At 45.5% G+C, this 22,056-nt stretch overlaps 1 protein-coding gene across 2 annotated transcripts in view; it reads right to left on the reverse strand.

Annotated features, from left to right (window-relative positions):
• The window catches only part of SMPD4 (sphingomyelin phosphodiesterase 4), a 34,739-nt gene that overhangs the window by 1,561 nt on the left and 11,122 nt on the right, over positions 1-22,056 (reverse strand). Inside the window, exons 5-18 of one of the 2 annotated variants that reach the window (XM_007443507.3) lie at positions 20,640-20,748; positions 19,689-19,741; positions 18,937-19,088; positions 18,239-18,371; positions 17,579-17,650; positions 14,465-14,545; positions 11,777-11,922; positions 10,169-10,259; positions 7,283-7,383; positions 6,470-6,633; positions 5,897-6,102; positions 5,391-5,624; positions 4,477-4,608; positions 2,581-2,709 (exon numbers count right to left, since the gene is read on the reverse strand). In XM_007443507.3, the coding sequence (XP_007443569.1) occupies positions 2,581-2,709; positions 4,477-4,608; positions 5,391-5,624; positions 5,897-6,102; positions 6,470-6,633; positions 7,283-7,383; positions 10,169-10,259; positions 11,777-11,922; positions 14,465-14,545; positions 17,579-17,650; positions 18,239-18,371; positions 18,937-19,088; positions 19,689-19,741; positions 20,640-20,748 (1,803 nt within the window). The remainder of the gene's footprint in view (positions 1-2,580; positions 2,710-4,476; positions 4,609-5,390; positions 5,625-5,896; positions 6,103-6,469; positions 6,634-7,282; positions 7,384-10,168; positions 10,260-11,776; positions 11,923-14,464; positions 14,546-17,578; positions 17,651-18,238; positions 18,372-18,936; positions 19,089-19,688; positions 19,742-20,639; positions 20,749-22,056) is intronic. The other variant, XM_007443508.3, reaches the window with a different exon arrangement.

A 22,056-nucleotide genomic window follows, 5' to 3' on the forward strand; every position in this document is an offset into this window, starting at 1 on the left:
CTTTCCTTTTTTCTTGTGCCTTTGAGTCAATGCTGACTCCTGGCGAGCACAGTTTTCTTGGTAAGATTTTCGGAAGTGGTTTGCCCTGGCCTCCTCCTTCCCAGGGTTGAGAGAAGGGACTGGCCCAGGGTCACCCAGCTGGCTTCGTCCCCAAGCAGGGACTAGAACTCACTGTCTCCCAGTTTCCAGCCTGGTGCCTTATCGTGGCTTAAGGCACCCAAACTAGCTCTCTTAAGCTTGACCTTAACATGCCATAACAGGTCTGAGGATTCCTCTGACTTTGACTATGTGGAGGGAGAGACCTCATTCCAGCCTCCGTGAACAAAGAGCTCCTGCTCTTTGATTTCATCTTATGATCTGAGCCAATCAACCTTGCTTAAGTCAACCAATCAGTCCAGATGCCTCTCCCATGGGCTCCGGGATTCGGGTCAAAGGCAAGGTTTTTCAAACTCTATTCTGCAGAACCCCGGGCTTCCACCATGGGATTCCGTAACAGACTGAGGGCAAAAAAAATAAAAATAAAAAATAGTTAAGTTGAATGCAACAAACTTTCTGTTCTGGGACCTTTTTTTAACTAACAGGTGTTGTGGCCTGATAAAATTCAACCCTAAGGTCTAAGGATTGTCTCCCCAACTAAGTTAAGAGACTTCTGTGGAAACTCTATCCATTTGGGCTGCTTCTCCCTGAATACTACTACATTTGAATACAATATTACACAAGAAATAAGAGGATTTTCCCCCAAATCCTCATCAAGGCAACATCACTGAAAACCAACCTTCTCTGTTGAGAAGCATGGATGCCCTTGAAGCTTAGCTAAAGACAAACCTGCCTTGAGAGGCGTTTAACTGAATCCTTCAGGGGAATAGCCAAATGGGGCTCCTCTCTTTTTCCTCCCTTCCCCTCCTCTCTATCCAGTGTGCTCCCCTTTCTTACCAGTGCAGCAAGCCCTTTCCTGCTTGCGTGTTTGGCTAGAAGAAAGGCCGAGGGGGGGGGGGAGAGTGTGTGCACACTTACGCGGCCCTGTGTCAAACAGTGATTTTTGTATGTGTGAAAATGGTTGGCATATGCAGGTGGAGGAGGTCAACTAATTTTATAAATGGGATACTTTATTTTAAAGACAATTATTTTTAATCAGTAGCTCTGTGTGTGTGTGTGTGTGTGTGTCTGTGTGTGTGTGTAATTGGGGGTTGGGGGGAGTCTCCAGGACGGTTTTAAAGTTGAATTGGCCACTCTAGATTGACGTGGTGGGGAAAGCTAGACATTGCACTGATTTCTGTCTCTATTTGTAATTTCTTTCTGCCTGATCTTCCTTTGGGAGGGAAATTTGTCTTAAATTCAAGATCCTCTTAAAGGAAAATGTGATGGTCTCTCCCAGTTTTGCAAAAGGAGTTGGCTGCACAAAGGGCGCCAGAGGGCAGGGTACGAGTATAACTCTACCCGAATGCAGCAGACTACAAATGTAATTTTCATGATTGAAAAAAAGAGTTACTAAATAAAATACTAAAATAAAGGGCCACCCACAAGTATTCCAAACAATGGGTGCGCTAAAGGGAATTCTTGCACTAACTAGGAACTCGGTGAACTTTGAGATAAGATTCAGGGGAAGCAGAGAACCACTGAAGCATTAGCAGAAATGAATGCCGTCGGATTTCCTCGTAAATCTGGGAGCCAATGAAAAAGAAACCTGTGCTGGCAAGCCGTGAAACAGCTTTCTCCTTCGATCCCTCCCAAATGGGCTCAGGCCAGAATCTCTGACTGGTGTTCTCTAACCAGGAAAAACGACAAGCACCAGCTGATGATAAAAGGACCACGGCTGAGCACCGAATCCCTTCAACGCAGCTGCCTTGGCACAGCAATCACGCCAGTCAGAAGGAACAAATGCCGAGAATGTTCATCAGCCCAGCCACTTGCACCCTAGACTAAACTGGCAAAATGAATTTCTCTCAGGTGAAAGAAAAATTGCCTTAAGGAAAAAAGAGAAAGGCACGGCAGGCAGTTGAGGGGATCCTGACACCAAAAGTAGCACGGCTGGCGGATTAGCCTCGTTCTATTCCTTGAGAGCAGGTCAGGGAACGTCTCTGGAGGGGGGGAAATGTATTTTTGTTGGTTTTTCTGAAAGCCCTCAGCCTGCCCGCCCACCCGCCTCACTCCCATCTGAGCTCCACAGGGGGTTCTTCTCTGTTCTGCTGTTCAAACAAAGGGATGAGACCCCTCTGCATGGATTGTTTAACCCCCACCCCCAAGACCCAGAGGCTGCTGTCCTCTGGGCCAAGGCAGGAAACGGGCAGGGGTCACCGCAGAGCAACAGTTAAGATGCTGCTCAGAACCCAGGCTGGTGTGCCAATCCCTCCTTGGCCACGGAAGCTCACAGGGCGCCCTCAGGCAGATGGATTCTCCCAGCAAAAGCTGCCTCACGGAGCTGAAGCTGAGGGGGAAAAAGTTCCGGGAGGAAAGGCAGGATAGAAAACCAGCGAGTTTCCCGGGCAGTGGGAAAAAGGCCAGTCGAGAGGCACGTGGAATGGAACAGAAAAAAGGGAGCAGCTGCTGCTATGTGGACTGGAAGCCGTGAGGTCCACTTACGCGTTCGTTAATGGCCAGAGACAGCCGGAAAAGCAGTCGCACAAGGGTGGTGCTTTCGTAACTTCGGATGGGCTGGAGCTCCGGATCTCCCTGGTACTCTATCTGGAACCTGCGCAGGCCGTTGATGATCTAATGCGAGGAGAAAAACCTTGAATCTTGAGCTGCAGAGCACCAGCTTTTGAGACTCAGCTAGGAAAACCAGGCTGTTCTGGACCCAGATCCTGTTCTAGACCCTAGATCCTGGCTGGGTGCAGCCGCAGGCCAGCCTTCAAGCAAGGCTGGACAGCCAGGTGAATTAATTACACTCAGCTCACATGAGTTTTTCCAGTGGAATTCTATTTCCTCTTCAAGCTTTTTTTAAAATGACTTTTAGACAGATCTTGCTATAAAACAAGTTTGGGAACAGAAACCATGCCCTGATGGCATCTACCTAAGAGTTATTAAGGAGCTGAAAGCCGAGATTGTGAACCTTCTAACATACACAACCTGCCTCTACACCAGGCCTCGGCATTAAAGGTAAAATGACTAAACATCTGGAGACACAGACAGGCCTTCCTCAAGGATATGGCTTCACTATCTAACTAATCTACCAGTGCTTTTTGAGGGTGTTAATAAACACGTGGATGAGGGTGAGACAGACATCCTCAACTAAATTTTCAAAACGCCTTTGATAAAGATCCTCATCAAAGACTTCTCAGGAAGCTCAACAGCCATGGAAGAAAAGGGCAGATAAGCAACTGGCTAAAGAATAGCAAACCAAGGGCAGGGATAAATGGACATTTCAGATCAGTGCTTTTTAACTTATTCATAAATTATCTGGAATCAGGTGTGTCCAGTGGAATAGCCAAGTTTGCTGATGGAACTAAATTGTTCAGAGTGGTAAAAACATTAAGGGACTGTGAGGACCTTCAGCGGGATCTCTGCACATTAGGAAAGTGGGTGTCGAAATGGCAGATGTCATTCAACGCAAGCAAGTGGAAAGAGATGCACGTGGGTGCCAAAAATCCTAACTACTCATACAAACTAATGGGATCAGAGCTAGTAGTGAGCGATGAGGAGAGAGATCTTGGAGTAACAGTAAACAGTTCAATGAAGGTGTCGACACAGTGTGCATCCGCTGTAAAAAAAGGCCCAGAGCATGGTAGGACTAATAAGAAACGGTGTTGAAAATAGAGGCGCCAGTGTCACAATGCCCTTATATGAATCAGTGGTGCAATCGCATCTGGAATATTGTGTGCAGTTTTGGTTGCCACACCTCAAGAGGGATTTAGTGGAACTGGAGGAGGCTCAGAGGAGGACAACTAAGATGGTCAAGGGGACGGAGCAGCTTCCCTGTGAGGAAAGGTGGTGACATTTGGGGCTTTTAAGTCTGGAAAGGAGGCGAACGAGAGGGGACATGATGGAAGTGCACATGGTATGGATAAAGGGGAGAATTTTCCTTCTCCCCTTTATCCATACCATGTGCACCTCCATCATGTCCCCCTCTTGTTCACCATTTTCCCTTCCCAGAATACTAGAATCAGAGGTCACCCAATGAAGTGGAATCCTGGAAGAATCAGGATGGACAAAAAGAATTTTTTTTACACAATGCGTAATTCAACTTTGGAATTTGCTACCATGAGATGTGGCATTGGCTACCAGCTTGGCTGGCTTCAAAAAAGGATTGGGCCAATTCTTGGAAGTCCTGGGGATCAAGATCTTTTAACCTTGATGGCAGCGGGGTGCCTCTGAAGGCCAACTGCTGGCAGACTAGTGGGCTTCCCTGTGCAGGTGGTGGGCCATTGGGAGAACAGATTGCTGGACTGGAGGGGCCAGGGGTCACTCTATCAGGGCACTGCCTATGTTCTTATGTAAATTGCTACTTTGCACAACTCCCTGAGCAGGTCCCTGCCCTACCTGGTATCTCCCAAGCGGCGTGAGAGTGAGCCCATCTTCATCCTCAATGCAGTCTGGCAGCAACTTCTTCCCATTCTCATCTGGAGCCGCTCCCCAGTTCAAGATCAGCTGGCTCAGCTGGGCTTCATTCAACTGGCAAAAATTGAAACAGAAGATCCATACCTGTTGTAGGGTAAAGGACTTAAACATCTATTACACAATTATGTTATTACGTGAAACGTGAAGGTCTCTAAGCACAAGTTTTAACAGTTGTTACATCAGTCCTCTTCGAATTGTAAAACCAACAATACCTTCCGAATTTGGGGAAATTGACTCAGTGGAAAGGTTATCCCAAATTATTTAAAAAAAAAAACCCTCTCATCCTTATGGGTGGTATGTGTCTTCCTCAATCTTGGGTCCTCTACCATTTATTTATATTTATATTTATAATTTATATATAAAAAAATAAATGTTGGCAAACTTCAATGGTATTCTTTCTCAAGATCCCTTCTCTCAATTAACTGAAAAGGCTGCAAAGAAAACAAAGTGTACCCAAAGGAACACTTCGCTTGGCTGGAATGTTTAAAGGAGCCATGCTTGGCGTGCACGTGCTCTGCTAAGCCAGCGCCCTCCTTCATGCGTGGAGAAGGGCCAGCCCTCCCCACTCCAGGCTGTGCCAGAAAAGTCACGGAAAGCGCCTCCATAATCTCAGTGCAGCACAGCACCCTTGGAGGCCTGTTCTTTGGCTGGTGGGGACTCCTCTCCACACCTGACCTGTTCGGGGATGCTCACAAACTGACCACTGGAACAGGCTGTGGTTTGTTAACTAGCGCGAGGAGCTGAGCTGGAGTCACAGTGCTGACTGAGGCAAAATAGCAAAGCCCACTGAACAAAGAACCTAAAGAACTCTGAGAAACCAAAAACAGGACTCCTACCCGAAATATCTGACATAAATATTCCAGGGCTTTCTCCAAGTATTCATCCGTTTTTCTGATGCTTTCTTGCCCCATGTCATCCATGTCGTTGCCCATGTAGGAGCCATTCAGGTCACACGGACCGAACCAGAACCAGGACAGGAAGGACTGGCCGGCCCCAGCCTCCGCAGAACGGTCAGAGAGGGACCGGGCCGACTGCTGGGCCTGGCTGATCAGCTGGGCCAGTCGCAGCACCTGAACGGGACAGGACAACCGTCACGGGCAGCTCTGGAGACAGGAAGCGACAGGCCAAGCAAAGAGCGAACGACCCTTCAGGTTACAAAAACATCGTAGCCCAGATGCGCCTCATCTTCCACAATAACCAGGTGGAGCAACAAGCCCTCTCTGGTATTTCTACGCCTCCTCAAGGATTCCTGGCTCAGCAGGCACCAGCTCTTACGCCAAAGGGCCATGGTTCCATTTGTGGGGGAGCTTCCCAATTCCCTACGCACCGACAACCAGCCTACCAGGTTCCTGACTTCTGTCCCAAACATCTGCTTGTACTGGAAGTCCTGTCCTTCGAGGCTGTAAACGTGACTTTTCACTTTAAATGAGGCGTCTGTAATGGTGGGAGTCCGGCCTGACAGGAAGCTCCCCCCAAGAGAGGGAGACACGAAGAGGCGGTGCTGGCGATGCGGAAGGGCCAGATCGGCTTCCAGAAAGAGCTGCTCTCCTGCAAAGCGGGAAGGGAAGAGCCGGCTGGCCTCGGGCTGCAGGACAAGCTCCCGCTCACCAACACAGCCAAAAGCCACAACGAAGGCGGCTACTTCTGAGCGCCCAGGAGGGACGAAGCCGTCCAGGAGATGCAGCAGAGGCCGGGGCAGGGAGAGGGGGCCGGCTGCTGACCCTAGAGGACAGAGGCTCAAGCTCTTGCTTGGCCACCCTGCAGTCCAGCAGAGCTCTGGGGTTCAATTGAGCAGAAAGGGGTCTAGGGGAGCCCTCAGGTTCCAAAGCGCCCTCCCCCAAGGCTACCGACAGCTCCTCCCACCCTGCACTGGTTGCAGCCACAAAGGAGGTGGGTTTCAGGCATTTCTTTTTACCTCTCTGGATCATTTCAGCCAGGTGAGGCTGAGCAAAAACCTTGGCCACCCTGAACACCATCAGGGCATTCTTGGGGCTAACCAGGTCTGTGCGGAGAGCTCGATTCAGGAAGCTAACAAAGAGCTTTGTGTACAGCAGCAGGTTCTCCTGGATGAAAGGGTCCCTTTAAGAAAACAGCCACTTGAGAACACTATAAGACAGACATGAGAGTTCCTCCTCTGCCCGTGTCACAGCAGGCCAGCATGACCAGGCTCCAGCAAATCCATGTGTCACAACATGCATGGCACCCCCTGGCACTGGGAGGGCATCCGCCCACTCTCTCTCGCCCTGGAGAGAAGGCTGGACACCTGAAAAGCTGAACAGGGCTGCAGAAAGACTGTTGTACCAGAGGGAGGTTTTCATGGGGCCCTAATGCACCTCCTGTAGGCAGCAACGGGCAGGCCTGGAGAGAAGAGGGGGACCTGCCTTGGCCAGAAAAGCCACACCAAATTCCCCCCACATGATCATGCTCTTAGCACCCACACTTTAAAAAAGGCCAATGCTTTGGCATCTCCCAAACAGCCGACGGTCTAGGATAACAGCTTTCGCAAGTTTTTGGTGTCGCAGCAAATCGTAGCAAGGCTGCAGCTGCAGTCAGGCAGAGGCAGCCGCACCAACCGCTGCTGCCCAGCTTCCTTGGACTGCCCGCAGCTACCAGCTGGCAAGCTAACCCAAGCAGCCCCCGGGGGCCCAGCCGCTGCAGGCCACCCTCCCTCCTAGGCCCAGCCTGCCTGCTCCTTGCCAGGCCTGCAGGGCCCCAGCCCAGGACGCACCATTTCTCTGACACGCTGCGAGGCAGGGCCTCTGCGCTTGGCAGCTGTTTCTCCGGCGCATATCTCCAAGGCTGTAAGTAGCTCAGCCACATCTCCAGAACCTGGAGGAACAGATCTGGTGCTTAAAGATAAGTTTGCATTTACATGCTGTACACCTAAAACTTTCTTTATCAGTCGCTTTGCAAAGTTATGGCTAAGGATACCAATTACAGACAGGTGGAAGATAGATAGATAGATAGATAGATAGATAGATAGATAGATAGATAGATAGATAGATAGATAGATAGATTTTTATTAAGAATGTCGATTACAAGAGTAAAATCTAAGACGAACTAAACTTAAAGAAAAGAGAATAGAAAAAAGAAGTAAAAAGTGCAAGAAAAAAGAAAAAGAGAAAGAAGGAAGAAAAAGAAAAGTAAGAATATAATAAAGAGAAAAGAAATCTATAAAGGAGTGACTTCCAACCTTCATCACAACAAGTATAAACTAATTTAGCGACTCTTCACCCCCTCTAAGGTTACAAACATTTATCTCTTCATCCCACATCCCATCTCTTATCTATAAACATAAAATGTCATATTTTCAATCCTGGTGTCAGCAGAAGTCCATAAAGGGTTACCAGAACTGATAATATATCTTGTTTTAATCTTGATCAAATAAAGCAAGTTTATATTCCTTTCTTTTACTTCTAACAGTCTTAACTTTTAGTTCATTCAAATATTGTCATAGGATTTGATTTCTCTTCATTTCTTCTTTGTCCCATCACACAGAGTTCTTCAAGGCTTTGGTAAATCCAGTAGGAAAAAAATTATCCAGGTCACTCTCTTGGTTTGTCATCTGCATTTCCCTTTTAAATTTTAAAACCTCAGCCAGTTTCTTTTGTAGGTCAGTGAAACATCCTTTTCTAAGTCATTCTCTTGGCCTGTCAGTTGTAAATCCACTTTCGATACCACCTCTGTCTTGTCAGCTAAAATTTGTTCTACATCTGTCATTTCTTCAATAACATTTTTTGGATACAGTCTATCCATAGAAGCAGACACCATGACTGACATTATTGATATTGTGGCTATTATTTTCTGATTCCATTCTTCAAAAGTCTCCTTCACTATTTTCATTGTTATAAAGTTTTGCAACATTTTACAGGCTTGTAAATCTTTCCTCCACCTAAAAACTTTAGTCCCTTCTACTGCCCAGTTTTTGAAATCATGAAATTGCTTATCTTTATTTTGTCTTGTAAAAACCAAAATAGAATCTATTTCCCATGAGAAGCTGTTTGTTCTTTATAATTAATTCCAAAATCTTATTGTAAAAATTTCAATATTCCAATTTTATCTAGATCCTTAGTCTGTTTATAACTTTCTAAGATCAAAATCTTATTTAGCTTTTTGCTGTTTATTTCAGATTCTTTAAATTCTTAAGCTTATGATTAAAACTTTCTTTCGTTCAGGATTGAAGGCAGACTCACAAGTTTTGTAGATGAACAATACACAAGAATCAGAAACCAATAATTGGAATTTCCTTACAAAATCAAAGGTCTCTAGTATTACAATTTATTAAATTTTTCTTAAATCTTAAAAGGTTAATTCATCAAAAAAAAATTCTTAGGTTTACTGGATCCCTCAACTAATGTTTAAAAACATTTGGTTGGCCACCTTCTTAGGCCTGAGTTGGAACAAATTTGAAGGTACATTAGTACATATATTTTGGTCATGTTGTTTGGTTGATGTCAGCCCTTCAAGGTAGACCAGACCTGGACACCAAAGTCATGAATACTAAACTACTTTTATTATAAGGTTACGATCACAGAATCTTGCCACTCCTCCCTCCCTTGCCTTTACCCTAGAGAGAGGTAGGGAGGGCCCAGTCTGAGACGCTTTTTCAAACTCGGTTCCTGCTTTGGGCTGATCCTTCTCTTCTCCGACCGTTGCTTAGCTGCAGCTCTTCCTCAAGGTTATTCTCACAGCCCATTACAACTGCCCAGTATTAGCTGAATATCTCATTGTGGTAAACCAGGTTCTTGAAAGTCATTTGAATACATTAATGCCTTGTTAAATTATATTCCCAAACTGGAATGTATCTGTTAATAAATTTGGATTTACCATACCTACAGAGTTGTTAAAAAGATTGTCATGTGTTCCTGGAAACACTGATGTACCAGATGACAATGAAATGTGTCAACTCTCAGTCTTTTATTTACATTTTTATTTATATTTCAAATTTGGTCATCGCCCATCTCACTAGGAACTTTTAACTGACTAGGCACTACCCTTCTGTGTGGTCAAGATTTAATTAACTCTATAAATCTTGGGTTGTAAATTCCATATATCCATAATTATTTTTGTATTTACTCAGGTCTTTTCTTTGTTATGTTTTCTCCATTGTTGTTAACTGCATTTTCAAGAGCCTCTGGAATGACTAACATCTCTCATTCCATCATCTTAACTTCCAATACAGAATTTAACTCTCTAGAGGCTTTTTTTTTTTGCTCTTTCAATTATATTTATTGGATAAAGATCATATATTATCTTATTATTTTAATGAATAATCAGCTGATATTATGTAATTTAATAATTCCCCTGTATGTAATAAATATCAATAAGTAGATACTATTGATTATAATTAAATATCCTTAAATATCTGTAAGACTTAGGGAGTGACAATTTTAATAATCTTGGGAGTTTTTTAAGCACCACTATTATTTTATTGATCTTCTATCAGAGGCTGTGCAACTTGATCCTACTTTATAACGCACAGCAGGACTTCCAAGACCTCATAGAAAATAGCAGTACTAATTCCATAAATGCTCTGAAATTCAGATGGTACCCAAGCATTCTCACCCTCATAGGAGAGATACAAGCACAACCAAACATTCAACAGTGTACCTACAGCTCTGAAAGATGCATCCAGAGGCCAGTGACCAAAGCAGTGCTGAAGAAATATGTAGAGTTTTTGCTGAGCAAACCGGGGGATCACGATCCTGCAAAGACATCCCACAGAGTTAGCCAACCTGTCCCTAAGAAGAAAAATAATACTTTGTCCCAATTAAACATGATGCAGAGGAGATGGCTACACTCCAAGTATACAAAACCTGCTCAACTGACATTACAGCTCTCTTCAAGTGCCTCAAACAACATCACACACAGGAAGTGTAAGACCTGTTCTAATAGCAGAGCACAACACATAAAATACTGATTCAAGTCAGAGGAAGAAAGGTTCTGATTAAATGTTAGATGCAATTCCTTAAGTGTTAAGAGTTTGACAATGAAACCAACTACCCAAATAGGTGAAGGGCCCTCCTTCACTGGAGGTGTTCCACAAAAGCTGGACAGCCACCTGTCTGGAATGCTTTAATTTGAATTATTTCAATGAGCAGGAGGGTTGGACTTGGGGCCTTAGTGGCCCCTTCCAGCTATGACTTCCTGCCAAGCCATCCAAGTAATTATTTTAAGAGGCTAGTTAAGGGCTTCAGTTCCACAATTCCTGGGAAAGAAACAAACAAACCAGAGAGTTGTACTTAACCTTTTTGGTTTAAGCTGGAAATTTCAGGGGACAGGGAGGTGGGAAAAGAGAGCTTTACCAATTTGGGGGTGACATTTTCCTTCTCTTCAACGAGCAGAACTGAGTTTTACTAAATACCAAATCATGGAGTTGCTACTTTAGGCTATCAGCTCAAGACAAGAATACCAGGATGAGGGCTTCTCAACAGCTTCAAGAGCCCATCCTCCTCAGCCCAGTAATAATTTTAACTATCTAACTGCTCTTAGCACTAAAAAAAAAAAAAACTCAACCAAATTGCATATTAAGGCAATGTGATTTAGTCCAGATATCTTCTTCTATGTGACAATATTTTATAGAGTATCCATACATTCTCCCCCTCCCCTCCCAATCTAATTGCTTCAGGCAAAATACACCCAACACCTTCAATTTCTGATTAGCTTCCATACCCCTGGAAATCTTTCCTCCAATCTGTCTACATTTCCTTAAAGTGTGGCATCCAAGACTGGACATAGCATCCCAGAGCAAGTTTGACCACTGGAAAGTCAAATAGAACCCTGCCTTTCATTTATAGCAACATGACATTCAGATATATTATTCAGATTCAAGCTCAGCTTGCAATAAATTTATATTTTTCAAAATGATTTTCTTCCTGAAATCAAGGTAAATTATCTCTACATTTCCCAAATATGCTAATTTAGTAATGCACTCAAAAGATAAAATTGTCTGACTGCATAGACAGCAAGCCATGCTAGCTGAAGTATGGACAATGGAAACAGCTGGATTTTTTAATTTCCACACCATTAAGCACATTTGCCATCACCACTGAAGAAGAGGAACCTATGTGAGAAAGAGAGGAGGGCCACGACAATACAGAAAACAGTGTTACTTTTTTGAATTCATACATTTTTTATTCAAAACTCAGGAAAATAAATACTATTTCTATCCAATCCCCCAACAAACCCAGGTTTTATTTTCTCTGTTAAAATAAGTACATACCTCTTGAATTCCTCTAGTGGACTGGCTGTGTGAGAATGCCCTGAAGGTGAAATCGGTTCTGACTTTACACTATTGCTGAAGGCATGGAGGTGTTTCAGAAGCAACCGGATAACCAAGACGTGTTCCTCAGTGGGTTTGAATGACTCCTAGATTGAAAGCAACAGCAAAGACAAGGAAGATGAAAAAAAAGAAGAGAAATAAGGTTATGTCCCCACCACAAAGGAAGACCAGAAGAGGCACAGACAAGGCATCCAGAACCAAGAACATGCACACAACTTGAATTTCATCTGGGGACAACTGATCACATGGCTCAGAAGTGAAATACACCTGACAATTTGAGCTCAGAAAGAAAAATTGGTTGCTACTGTGAGAAAAATATATCTTTGGGTGAATCTTTGGGTGAAAAAGACAAGTTTTTAGAGGCCTTAGATGAATGGGATCACCTTAATAAGATTGAAACATAAAGGCATGTGGAAGCATCCTTGAAGCTGATGTGAACCAGACTGGTTGCAAACTCCTTATCATAAACATCCCCATAGCAACCTGGGCATCTGCCCTGAGGGAGGATGCCTTCTTCCTGGCATTTGGCACCTTGAACTAATTTGTTTCTTCTTCTCTGTGACACTATTGTTTTACTAGCAGATAACAGATAACAGAGGGGCAGAGAGTAACTTGAGAACTATTGCTTATTTAGATATGCCTGCATCATAATATGAATATGTATGCGTATACGTTCTTTTTCCCTTCCCCTTCTTGTAGAACTGTATAAATATCAGGGCATCCATTTTGCCTGTAGGGGAGTGCCTCCCACTAACTTCTGGTGGGGTCCCCCTCCAGTAGGTACTGCTCAATAAACACTGCACTGAAGCCTTGAATATTCTGCATTGGTGTCCTGTGTTTTGATTCCACACTACTAAGGAGGAAGCAATTACAGTGATTGTCCAAGGAAGACTTAGCCAGCTGTCTCTACTTACTGGCCCTATGATGCTCTGTAGATGAATGATAATAGGCAAGGAGGGCCACCATGAAGGACCAAGTATAATGTCTGTACAGCAAATACAAGCAAGGAGGACACAACAAAGTCTCCTCATGAGTGATTTCTCTTGGGTATCACCCACCTTCTATTTGAGCTAGGACAGCCTATGCTAATGGAGTGCACGGCTGAAAACACCCAATTCAAAAGACTCCCGCTCTGCCTTCCTCTCCTTGGGCCCTTGGAATTCTGCCAATCAGCAAAAGCCAACTCATGTAATTCATTTGGATACCTTCTCCTAGATCAAAACATTGTACCTCCAAACTACTTTTAAGAAGGGAAATTCACCATGTGAAGAATTCATAGGCCTTTGCAAGTGGTGGGGTTCTGAACATTAGTTCATGCAGAACATGAGACCTCTGGATCTGATAAAGTTCAGGCATATAGATCACTGCTACACAACATGGCCAAGCCACTTCAAAATGAAAAAATCTACGCAAGTACACAAATGAAACTGGTCTTCTCAGCATAAGCAAAATTTCTTTGTCTAAGATTGTGGTGGATGGGGTCCAGCACATAATAGGGCTCCTTGACTTGAGCTATATAACCATTTCAGTGACTGAAATCACACAGAATAGACTCTAAAAGATTTGGATCACTGCTAGTTTGCTATCTGTCAATTGAGGCACATCACAAGGAGAGCTGATGGTCTTGTCATACCTGCCTCTGAGTCACTGAGATTCAGACGTGAAGAATAAAAGGCCCCCAGCACTCAGAGTGGCTGGGTTGACACACCAGGCTAGGCCAAAATGCAATTTATTTGGTTTTGGCTCAGCAGGAGTGTGAAACAGCTACTGTGGCTTGAAAACCATGGCAGATGAGGGAACACAGCCCATTCTGGTATAAACCACAAATCAGGGCTCATGGCGCAGAGTGATAGGTGAATGTTTTTTCTCAAGAGAATCATTAATCTCTTGGCCAAAGATGTCACAAAGGAAGAACTAAAGGATGTAGAAAATTTAAACATCTATCTCACCAGGACTGGCTGTGCAGAAAACACTCACAGACCTTCTACCTCAGAGTCACATCAGCGGATTTACAGGATTTTTAGTTGTGAGCAGCTGATTTTTGCTAGAAGCTGATTGAATTGGTGGCTACACCCTCACATGGATACATCTCTCAAATCCAGAGGCCTGCGGTGCTCCACCTTCTCTTCCTATATAAAATTCTTCTCTGGAGCATCAAAGGACATGGGCCTGTAGAGCCTTCAACAAAGCAAAGTCCAGACAGGGCCAATCTCTTAGTTTGACAGGCTCTGGGCTTTCTCTAAGCTGCAGTGACTCCAGGCACTTCTTCTTGTGGCTAGGGGTCCTATGCTCAACATTGCATGATCCTACTTGCCTTTAACCTTGTTAGCATTGGACATTGTTGGCTGAGGCATCTAGCGCCACAGCACCAACTAGCAGTGCAGCGGTGGCTGAAGACCCTTACGCCTCTAACTGTCCTCTGCTCCTGAGAGCCCCTGGAGCTCTTCAGACACCTTAGGAAGAGGGCTGCATGACCCACCCACCAGTGACTGCTGCTGCCATGGGGGGAAAGAGATGGTTATTTGCTCCCTTTCTGCCTTGTAGGTTTTGTGTGCCTCCTTTTCAATAGGTATTTTGTTTAAAATGCAAAGAAAATGAAATAAAATGAAAATGAAAAGATGGAAATACTTGGTATGCATGGAGGGCCTGGTGGCTGGATTGGGCAGGATGGATGCTGGATACAGAGAGCCGGTAGTGGAGAACCTCCAGCTGAGAGACAACAGAGGAAGGGATGGAAAAGGGGGTGGGGGGAAAGAGAGAAAGAGAGAGAAGATGAAAAAGGAAAGAAACAAAACAACAGTGAGAACGAACCCAAGAAGATGGGGACGGAAGACAAGGAACTAGTCCAAGGGAGTCAACCATCATGCTGCTGTGGCAGCTGTGCCTGCAAAGTATCCTCTTCCACCACCCCAGGTTTCTACCACAACCAACCCTAACCAAATTCTGGCCACCTGTTCAACCTGCAGAGTTTCTAAAACTACATCCATGTCTACAAGTTAATACTAGCCTGTTTGCTACCTCTGGATATTCAACAGGCTATTCTGCCTCTGGATATTGGACAGGTGGGATGCAGAGCTGTTAAGGAGGAGGAGGAGGGAGGTCCCTGGAGGTCACATATGTGGGTGGGTTTCTTAGTGGCATCTGGTCAAAGCTGTGGGCCTGCAAAATCATGGGATCCCTCCAAGGCATTCTTGCAAGAGAAGATACATCAACAATAATAACAGAGTTAACTGTGTTGCTACAACTGAAGTCTTCCTTAGCAACAAACCATAGTCTGTCAGTTTGGCTTGGTTCTGTTCATACAACGGCTTGCTATCGCCGTTGTTTAAAATTTGACCCCAATGAAACAGAGGAACTGTTTGTTTAGTATACAGTAGTTTGCTGCACCTGTTCTTCTGCAAATTTGTTCCCCTTCCTCTGTTGTTTCCCTGTCCATTTAACTATAAGTATTTCAGGGCACACACTTGCCATGACTGGCCTACATGATGTAAATGACTTGAAAGTACTAGTAGTAGTAGTAGTAGTAGTAGTTGTTATTATTATTATTATTCCAGAAAAGCTTAATTTGATCTGAAGAGCTATCAGGTCTTTTCTATCCAGAGCTCTTGCCCAAAATTTTGTTATTTGCAGGTCCAGAACTGGCAAATCTCACAGACTACAGATAAGCACCCCCTGCAATCAAGGATAGACCTCCCACATGTAATCCAATTCTGGAAGGAACCCAGGATGGGAGAAAAGGCAGGGTGGCCATCCACCATGATATTCCCAGAAGGACACGTAAGAGCAGAGGCTCTATTATGGCTAAGAGTTAACAGCCAGTTCAAGCATTTTTTTTTCTGCATCACAGAATATGTAACTGTGGGCACTTGGAAATACCCTGAAAATGAGAAGAAAACCAAGTACCAAGATTACTCCACAGAATAGAACCAACCACCTTTCACGTACAGACACGGATTGCATTATTTGCACCTTTGCAGGAAAGGACTTGACCGCATCCATCTGATGGCCCATTCTTCCCCGACCCTCTGGCCCACCCAAACCAGTCAGTCCGTCTAGACCAGTGTTTCTCAACCTTGGCAACTTTAAGCTATGTGGACTTCAACTCCCAGAATTGGAGTTGGCTGGGGAATTCTGGGAGTTGAAGTCCACATAGCTTAAAGTTGCCAAGGTTGAGAAACACTGGTCTAGACAAACAACAGAACCTTTTCTGCACCTCTGGCTGTTGACTTCCAACTCAGGAGAACAATTTATGAGGATCAGCAGCACTTAAGAATTCAATGCATTAAATTCCTGAGTGCCAGCAAGGTGCAGAAGGACACCGGCACTCGCCCTGCTCAACAGGTAATGAACCCAACAAGGTGGCCAGCAAGCACGATCGCAGGAGGGAGGGGAGGATCCTCAGGGAAGTGAGTGGGAGGAAAGCACCACCCAAGAAGATAAACCCCAGGGAAGCTCTGCTGACTGCCACTGAAAATAAATAAATCCTCTGATCTGCTTCTGCTTGTAGATTCCATTACCACCACCAGCCAGTCTTCGTTGGAGGGAGGGGGTCTGTTGCCAATTCCCAGCCAGAGGGCGTAGAAATGAAGTGGACCTTTATGGGATTCTGAGCTGGCAGATCCTCTGGCTAAACGACCACAGTGTCCCAGAGCAGCAGTGCTACTGGTCATGCCAGGCGGCAGAGCTCCCCATCAGCAGGGACTGAAGCCAGGGGATCCCAGCGGCGGGGCAGCATAAAAACCCATTTTCATAAACAAACAAGCAAAACAATAAGTTGCAATCAGCATGTGGACAGCGGAAGCCTCTAACCAGAAGTAAGGAAGTGCCAGATGAAGGATGCGCTCCCAAGGAGAGGCGTTTGGCTCCCGCTCCCCCAGCATGCAGGCAGGCAGCAAACACACGTCCCTTTCGCCAAGCTTTAACTGTTCATTCTTTTAGTGACTGGTTTCAGTTTTGGTTCTAATGTAAACTGCATCCATTTTATTCTTACGTTTTATACCCTATATTTGTTATTGTTGTGAAGTTGATATAAACTGAAAGGCATGACATCCTCAGCTCCATGCAAAGAGACCTCCATCTTCAGAGCCACAGAGCTGTAATGTTTCTGCCGGCTGTCAAGCATTTTCAGGGTTTGCCCCCCCTGTGCCGTGAGCCCATGTTCTGCCTTGGGGAAGGCTGGGCAGTAACCACACCAGTCCTGCCCACACTGTCTACCCTTAATGGCAGCATAAAGCCGAATGAGGTTAAAGGAAGCCCATATCTTAACCCAGCAGCCCAGAGCCCTGTCAGATCCAAGGCCCCGGCATTCTTCCCCGTGGCCAAGCCTCTGGAGAGCCCACTGGTGGAAAACAGGACTGCCCGAGCCAGCCTATCTGGGTTTCCCAGCTACCGGCTGAGAGGCCTCCTGCCCCTGTGACTGCTGCTAGGGCTGGGACTGGCACAGGAGCCTTTCAGGGGGGCCTCTGCTGCCGCAGCCGCCTCCTTCCCCGTGAATTTGCAGGACCCCCTTTGGAAGCCCTTCCCATGAGTGATTCGTACCACCCAGCCTCACGGAATGATTTCCTAATGCCAGGAAAAACTCCACCTTCTCCACCCCCTAAAATCCTCGCGAAGGTGGCCGCCTGGAGCAGGCAAGGTGCCTGTTTATCGCCCCACTGCAGAGAGGAGCTCCCTCCATTCCCTTCCTCTCCCCAGGCCTGGCAGCCGCCTCTCCTCCCCAAAGGAAGCAGGGTCACCTCTTACCTTGGTGTGGGGAGACTGCATCTTCTGATACATGTCCAGTGAATAGTGATGGAGCCACATCTCCACAAAGACCTAGGGGAGAGAGGGCTCAGTTGGGGGCTGAAGGAACCCCAAAACAAACCACTGCAGTCCTCCACACCCCAGGGGAAGGACAAATAGGGGCCAATCTGTCAGGTCATTCCCCGTCTTTCCAAGATTAGGTTTGTTTGTTCCATTCCTTATTACTCCATAATTTTCTTTTTATCATCAACATAAAATGTATGGTCACTTTCAGGCACACTTTAGCTCTTATGTGAGCATGCAAGCACTTGCCTCTAACATAATGTATTCTTGTTATTTTTACCAATATAGATATTATTTGGCTCTCTGCCCTAATAAGCTGAATAATCAAAAAATATATACTGAAGGATAGTGGTGTTTCAGTTCACGGGCTGGATTGGAAAATTCAACTCAGGGAGGCTCCAAATGAACGGAACAGAAGAGATGCTGCATAACCAGCTGCAGGTGCAATTCCCAAGGGCCCAGATGCAGGTGCTGCAAGAGAGGTGGCTCCCTCCTCTCTCCTGGACCAGCAAAAGAGCTCTCGGGGATAAGTCACCAACTTCAGCAGCAGAGGAGTGCAGCAGCTCCTGAGGCAACAAGTTCCCACCAGCCACACACCTGAAGCAATGTTTCAGACCTCCAGATCTCTTGGGAAGCAGGGTCCGCATTCACTGAAGTCTGGTGAGCAACGTGTCTTTTCAGAAGACTGGCGGGATGCATCCCATAGGATGTGAAAGGCATTGCTGGAGAGCTTTAAAAAGGAGAAGACCAAGTCAAAAGAGAGCATCCAGAGAAGCTTACAGAAGGAAGGGTCACCACCTGCAACTTGAAGGCTGGAGCAAGCAATCAGTTCTTCAGTGTGCAACATTAAACCCACTCGGGATAGCCCTAGCTCTTCCAACACATAACAGAGCAGTGCGATCACCCGAAAGCTCCACTTTTACTCCTTGAAGAATATATTTATTTAGGTGAACATTTTTAGTGTGCTGCCAAATCTCCACTGTTCATTGAATAAATTTTAGTCAATTAATTTACTCATTATATATGCAAAAAATGAAAACAAGAACTATTTTAGAAATGGCATTTTGTAGTCCTCGCCACTGTTCCTGTTTCTAGCTGCCACGTGTTACACGTGGTAGTCTGCCAACTGCTAGCATCCTCCTGGCATCCTGAAAAGACACCGGAGCCCATTCTCAGGTTCTGTTTACAGAATCCTAATTCGCAAGCTCCTTCCATATATCTCCCCCCCACCCCCAGAACTTCTTTTCCTATAGCAGCAACCAGCAGAGTAGGGCAGCGTGAAAGCAAGCACCCACCGGGGAGCAGGTGATGGGACCACCCCTCCAGGCTCCGAGGAAGGAATGGGAGGGACGCTTCCTTCTATGGGCAGGAACCACTTCAAGTACCGGTCCACCAGGATGAAGTAAGCACTGTTTGACATGCTGATAGGAGAGGTTGTAGAGATATTCTGGAGGACAAACAGAACGAACAGAAAGAGCCAACTTATGCAAAATGGGTTTCAAAACTAGCTGTTTGGCCATAGCCCTTACTGTAGGCCAAGCCTTCAACTCAAGGCCCTTAAAGCTTCTTTGCCACCCTAGGAACAGGCAGAAAACTTTCTGGCTACAGCAACAAGCCTCTATTTCATTTCCCGTTGGTAACCTCAAATGGCACATTGCAGGCACAAGCTTATACTCCCATCTGACATTCATAAAAAACACAAAACCTGGGGATAAGTGGCAACGGCAAACAACGGGCCAGTGCAAAAATCCTGCAGATTAAAAAAAAATGCAAACTTTCCTTTGATGAGCAGATTTTGTTTGAATTGGGATCAGAAACAATACATAGGTTTTGCATGAGTACTGAAACAATACCATACTTTACTGCCAAAGACAGATGCACCATTTCCAGCACTTTAGAACACGTATTGACTTTCCCACAAGAAAGCAGGGCCCATGTAATAACGAAGTGGCTGAAAAGCACATAAGCAGTGCTGCAGCTTCTTCTCCCCTCATTTACCACGTCAACCAGAAGAGTGGCTTTGCCAAAGAAGGCTATCTGTACTCACCCTCTGGGTAAGGAGGCTTATGGCAAAGTAGAACATGTAATATTCATAAGGATCTGGTAGGACAGAGTCAAGGAGGCAGACTGTCTAGAACCAAGCAGGCTGGCTGCTATCTGATTTGGTCCTAAGACTCCACGACTCCAGCTTTGCAAAGTCTTTCAGATTAAGGCAACTTCATTAATACAGCAAAAGATTCGAGTGCAGCTCAGCAAGCAGGAGAAACCTCTAAGACAGCTCATCTCTCCTGCAGTGCCTTGAACCATAGGAAAGTTCATGGCTTGCAAGCTGTACCCCCCCCCCCAAGAGCTCCCTCTCCACAAAAGCAGGGAAGGGGGAAGGCTCCCCATTTGCTCAGTTTGGGCCTCAGCCTCATACCATGTAACTCAAATGTAATGGGCTTCTCCAAAGCAGGGAAAAAGCAGAGTGGTCTGCAAACTATTACAAGCACAGGACATTTGGGCATTCTTCCTTTATCAGGAAAACAAGGAGCCATCTCCTCAAGAATCAACAGGTGGTTAGCAAGAGGATCAAGAAAGCACCACATTAACAAACTTAGAAATAAACTAGGTGCTAAACAGTTGCCAAGATTACAGTAGCGTAATCCCTTTTCCCTTTCAATAAATCTAGTTAAAGAAAATGTGGGAACTTGCTCTGTGGTTAAAAGCAGCTGTTAATTGCCTTCCTAGTAACAGTATGCAACCACCTTCTCTGTGGTTCAAGTAAGTCCTTGCAACAGCACTAAGCCCCATGGTCAAATGGCAACCAACCATGGGGAGCAGCATGGTGCACAACCTACTGGTGCCAGCAATGCTTAGTGGACCAGGGGAGAATCGGGATGGTTTCTCTTCCACCACTACTTGAATTCTGCTTCTTTCTCCCAGTCCCCTTGACAATATCTCACTAGCTCAATGCTGTGCAGAGAAATTACTCCACACCCACAAGGCCAAAAGATACTAAGAACCAAGTTCAAATTCAGGCCCCCAGCTGGAGGAAACTGGACTTTGTTGTGGTATAAAGAACATTCTGGTAAAATCCGTTCTTGAATTGAAGTTTTCACTGGGCCCTGAAAAGACAGGTAAACAATGACATGTTTCATAAGATGCACCATTATTATAATACATACATAAAATATAGGCTAAGAATAGCACTTAATTGTATAGGTAGTCCTCAGTTAACGACAGTCATTGGAACAGAATTTCCATCACTAAGCAATGCCATCGTAAAGCACAATGTTATGTGACTGCATCGCTTAGCGAAAGCAATCCTGGCAGCTCCCTTTGCCATCATTAACTGAATTCCACTGGCCGTTAGGTGAGGACCCACCCTGATCCAAGCCATTCCCAGCTTGGTCTCTCCCAGCCCCGAGCCTCTGTTATGTAAGGGACCACCTCCTCTGCCTCCGCTTCAACTCCCCCCACCCGCCTATCTACCCCCCATGGTCAGCAGCAGCTGGCTGAGACTGCTGAAGGCCCTGGGCTTCTACTTCAGCCCCAGTGCCACTGGCATCACTGCTGCCACTGAGGAGTGCCACTGTGCAGGGCAGCCAAAGTGGGGGGGGAAATAGGCGGGTGGGGGAGTTGAAACACCCCTGCAGTTCTAAGTGCAGGAGCGCTGCCAAGCACCCAAATTTTGATCACGTGACCACAGGGGCATTGCAACAGTTGTAACTTTGGGGACCAGATATAAGTACCATTCATTCAGCACTGCCGTAACTTCAAATAGTCGCTGAATGCATGGTCATTAACTGAAGACTACTTGTATAAACATATTTGCTGGAATGCTAGATGTCTTGTGTGCTACTGAATTACAACTTGGGTTGAAATTGGAAAGATGTGAGAGCATCACAGAAACCATTTTGGAACCACAAAACTTCACTACTGCTCTACAGCTCATTAATGCCCAATTTTCACAAAATGTATCTGTGAAGCCAGAGCAAAACCTGCTCCTGAGGGGGGGAGAAAACCAAGACTCCAAATAGAAGCAATATCCCAAGCACTACAAGATCTGGGAGGAAGTTGGAGGTCATTCCTCTCCCTCTTTACCATCATTTACAGCCCACACTAATCCTCATGGGCTCTGGGCAGCACCCAAGGATACACATTGACAACAGAATGCACAAAAGTAAAATTAATACAACCATCTCCTAAAACCAATTCATGTAATTTCTTTGGATTTTTCCTGTGATGGTACCACAACCAGCTTGGGCCAAAAGAGAAACAAAACAGGACAATTCAATGACCTGGCCAAGAACAAGGAAGGGAGGGCTGCACATATCTTGGGGCGGGGGGAGGATTCCACCAGTTCCAGAGGAGGCAAGCAAGCACTTGTCCACCCTATGTGAACGTGGGACTCGCAAGAGGCCCTCCCTAGA

This window comes from Python bivittatus, unplaced genomic scaffold (assembly GCF_059951505.1).
Source record: "Python bivittatus isolate LINGU-HERP-01145 unplaced genomic scaffold, Pbiv_v1 ctg000390_np1212, whole genome shotgun sequence".
Classification (NCBI taxonomy): Eukaryota; Metazoa; Chordata; class Lepidosauria; order Squamata; family Pythonidae; genus Python; species Python bivittatus.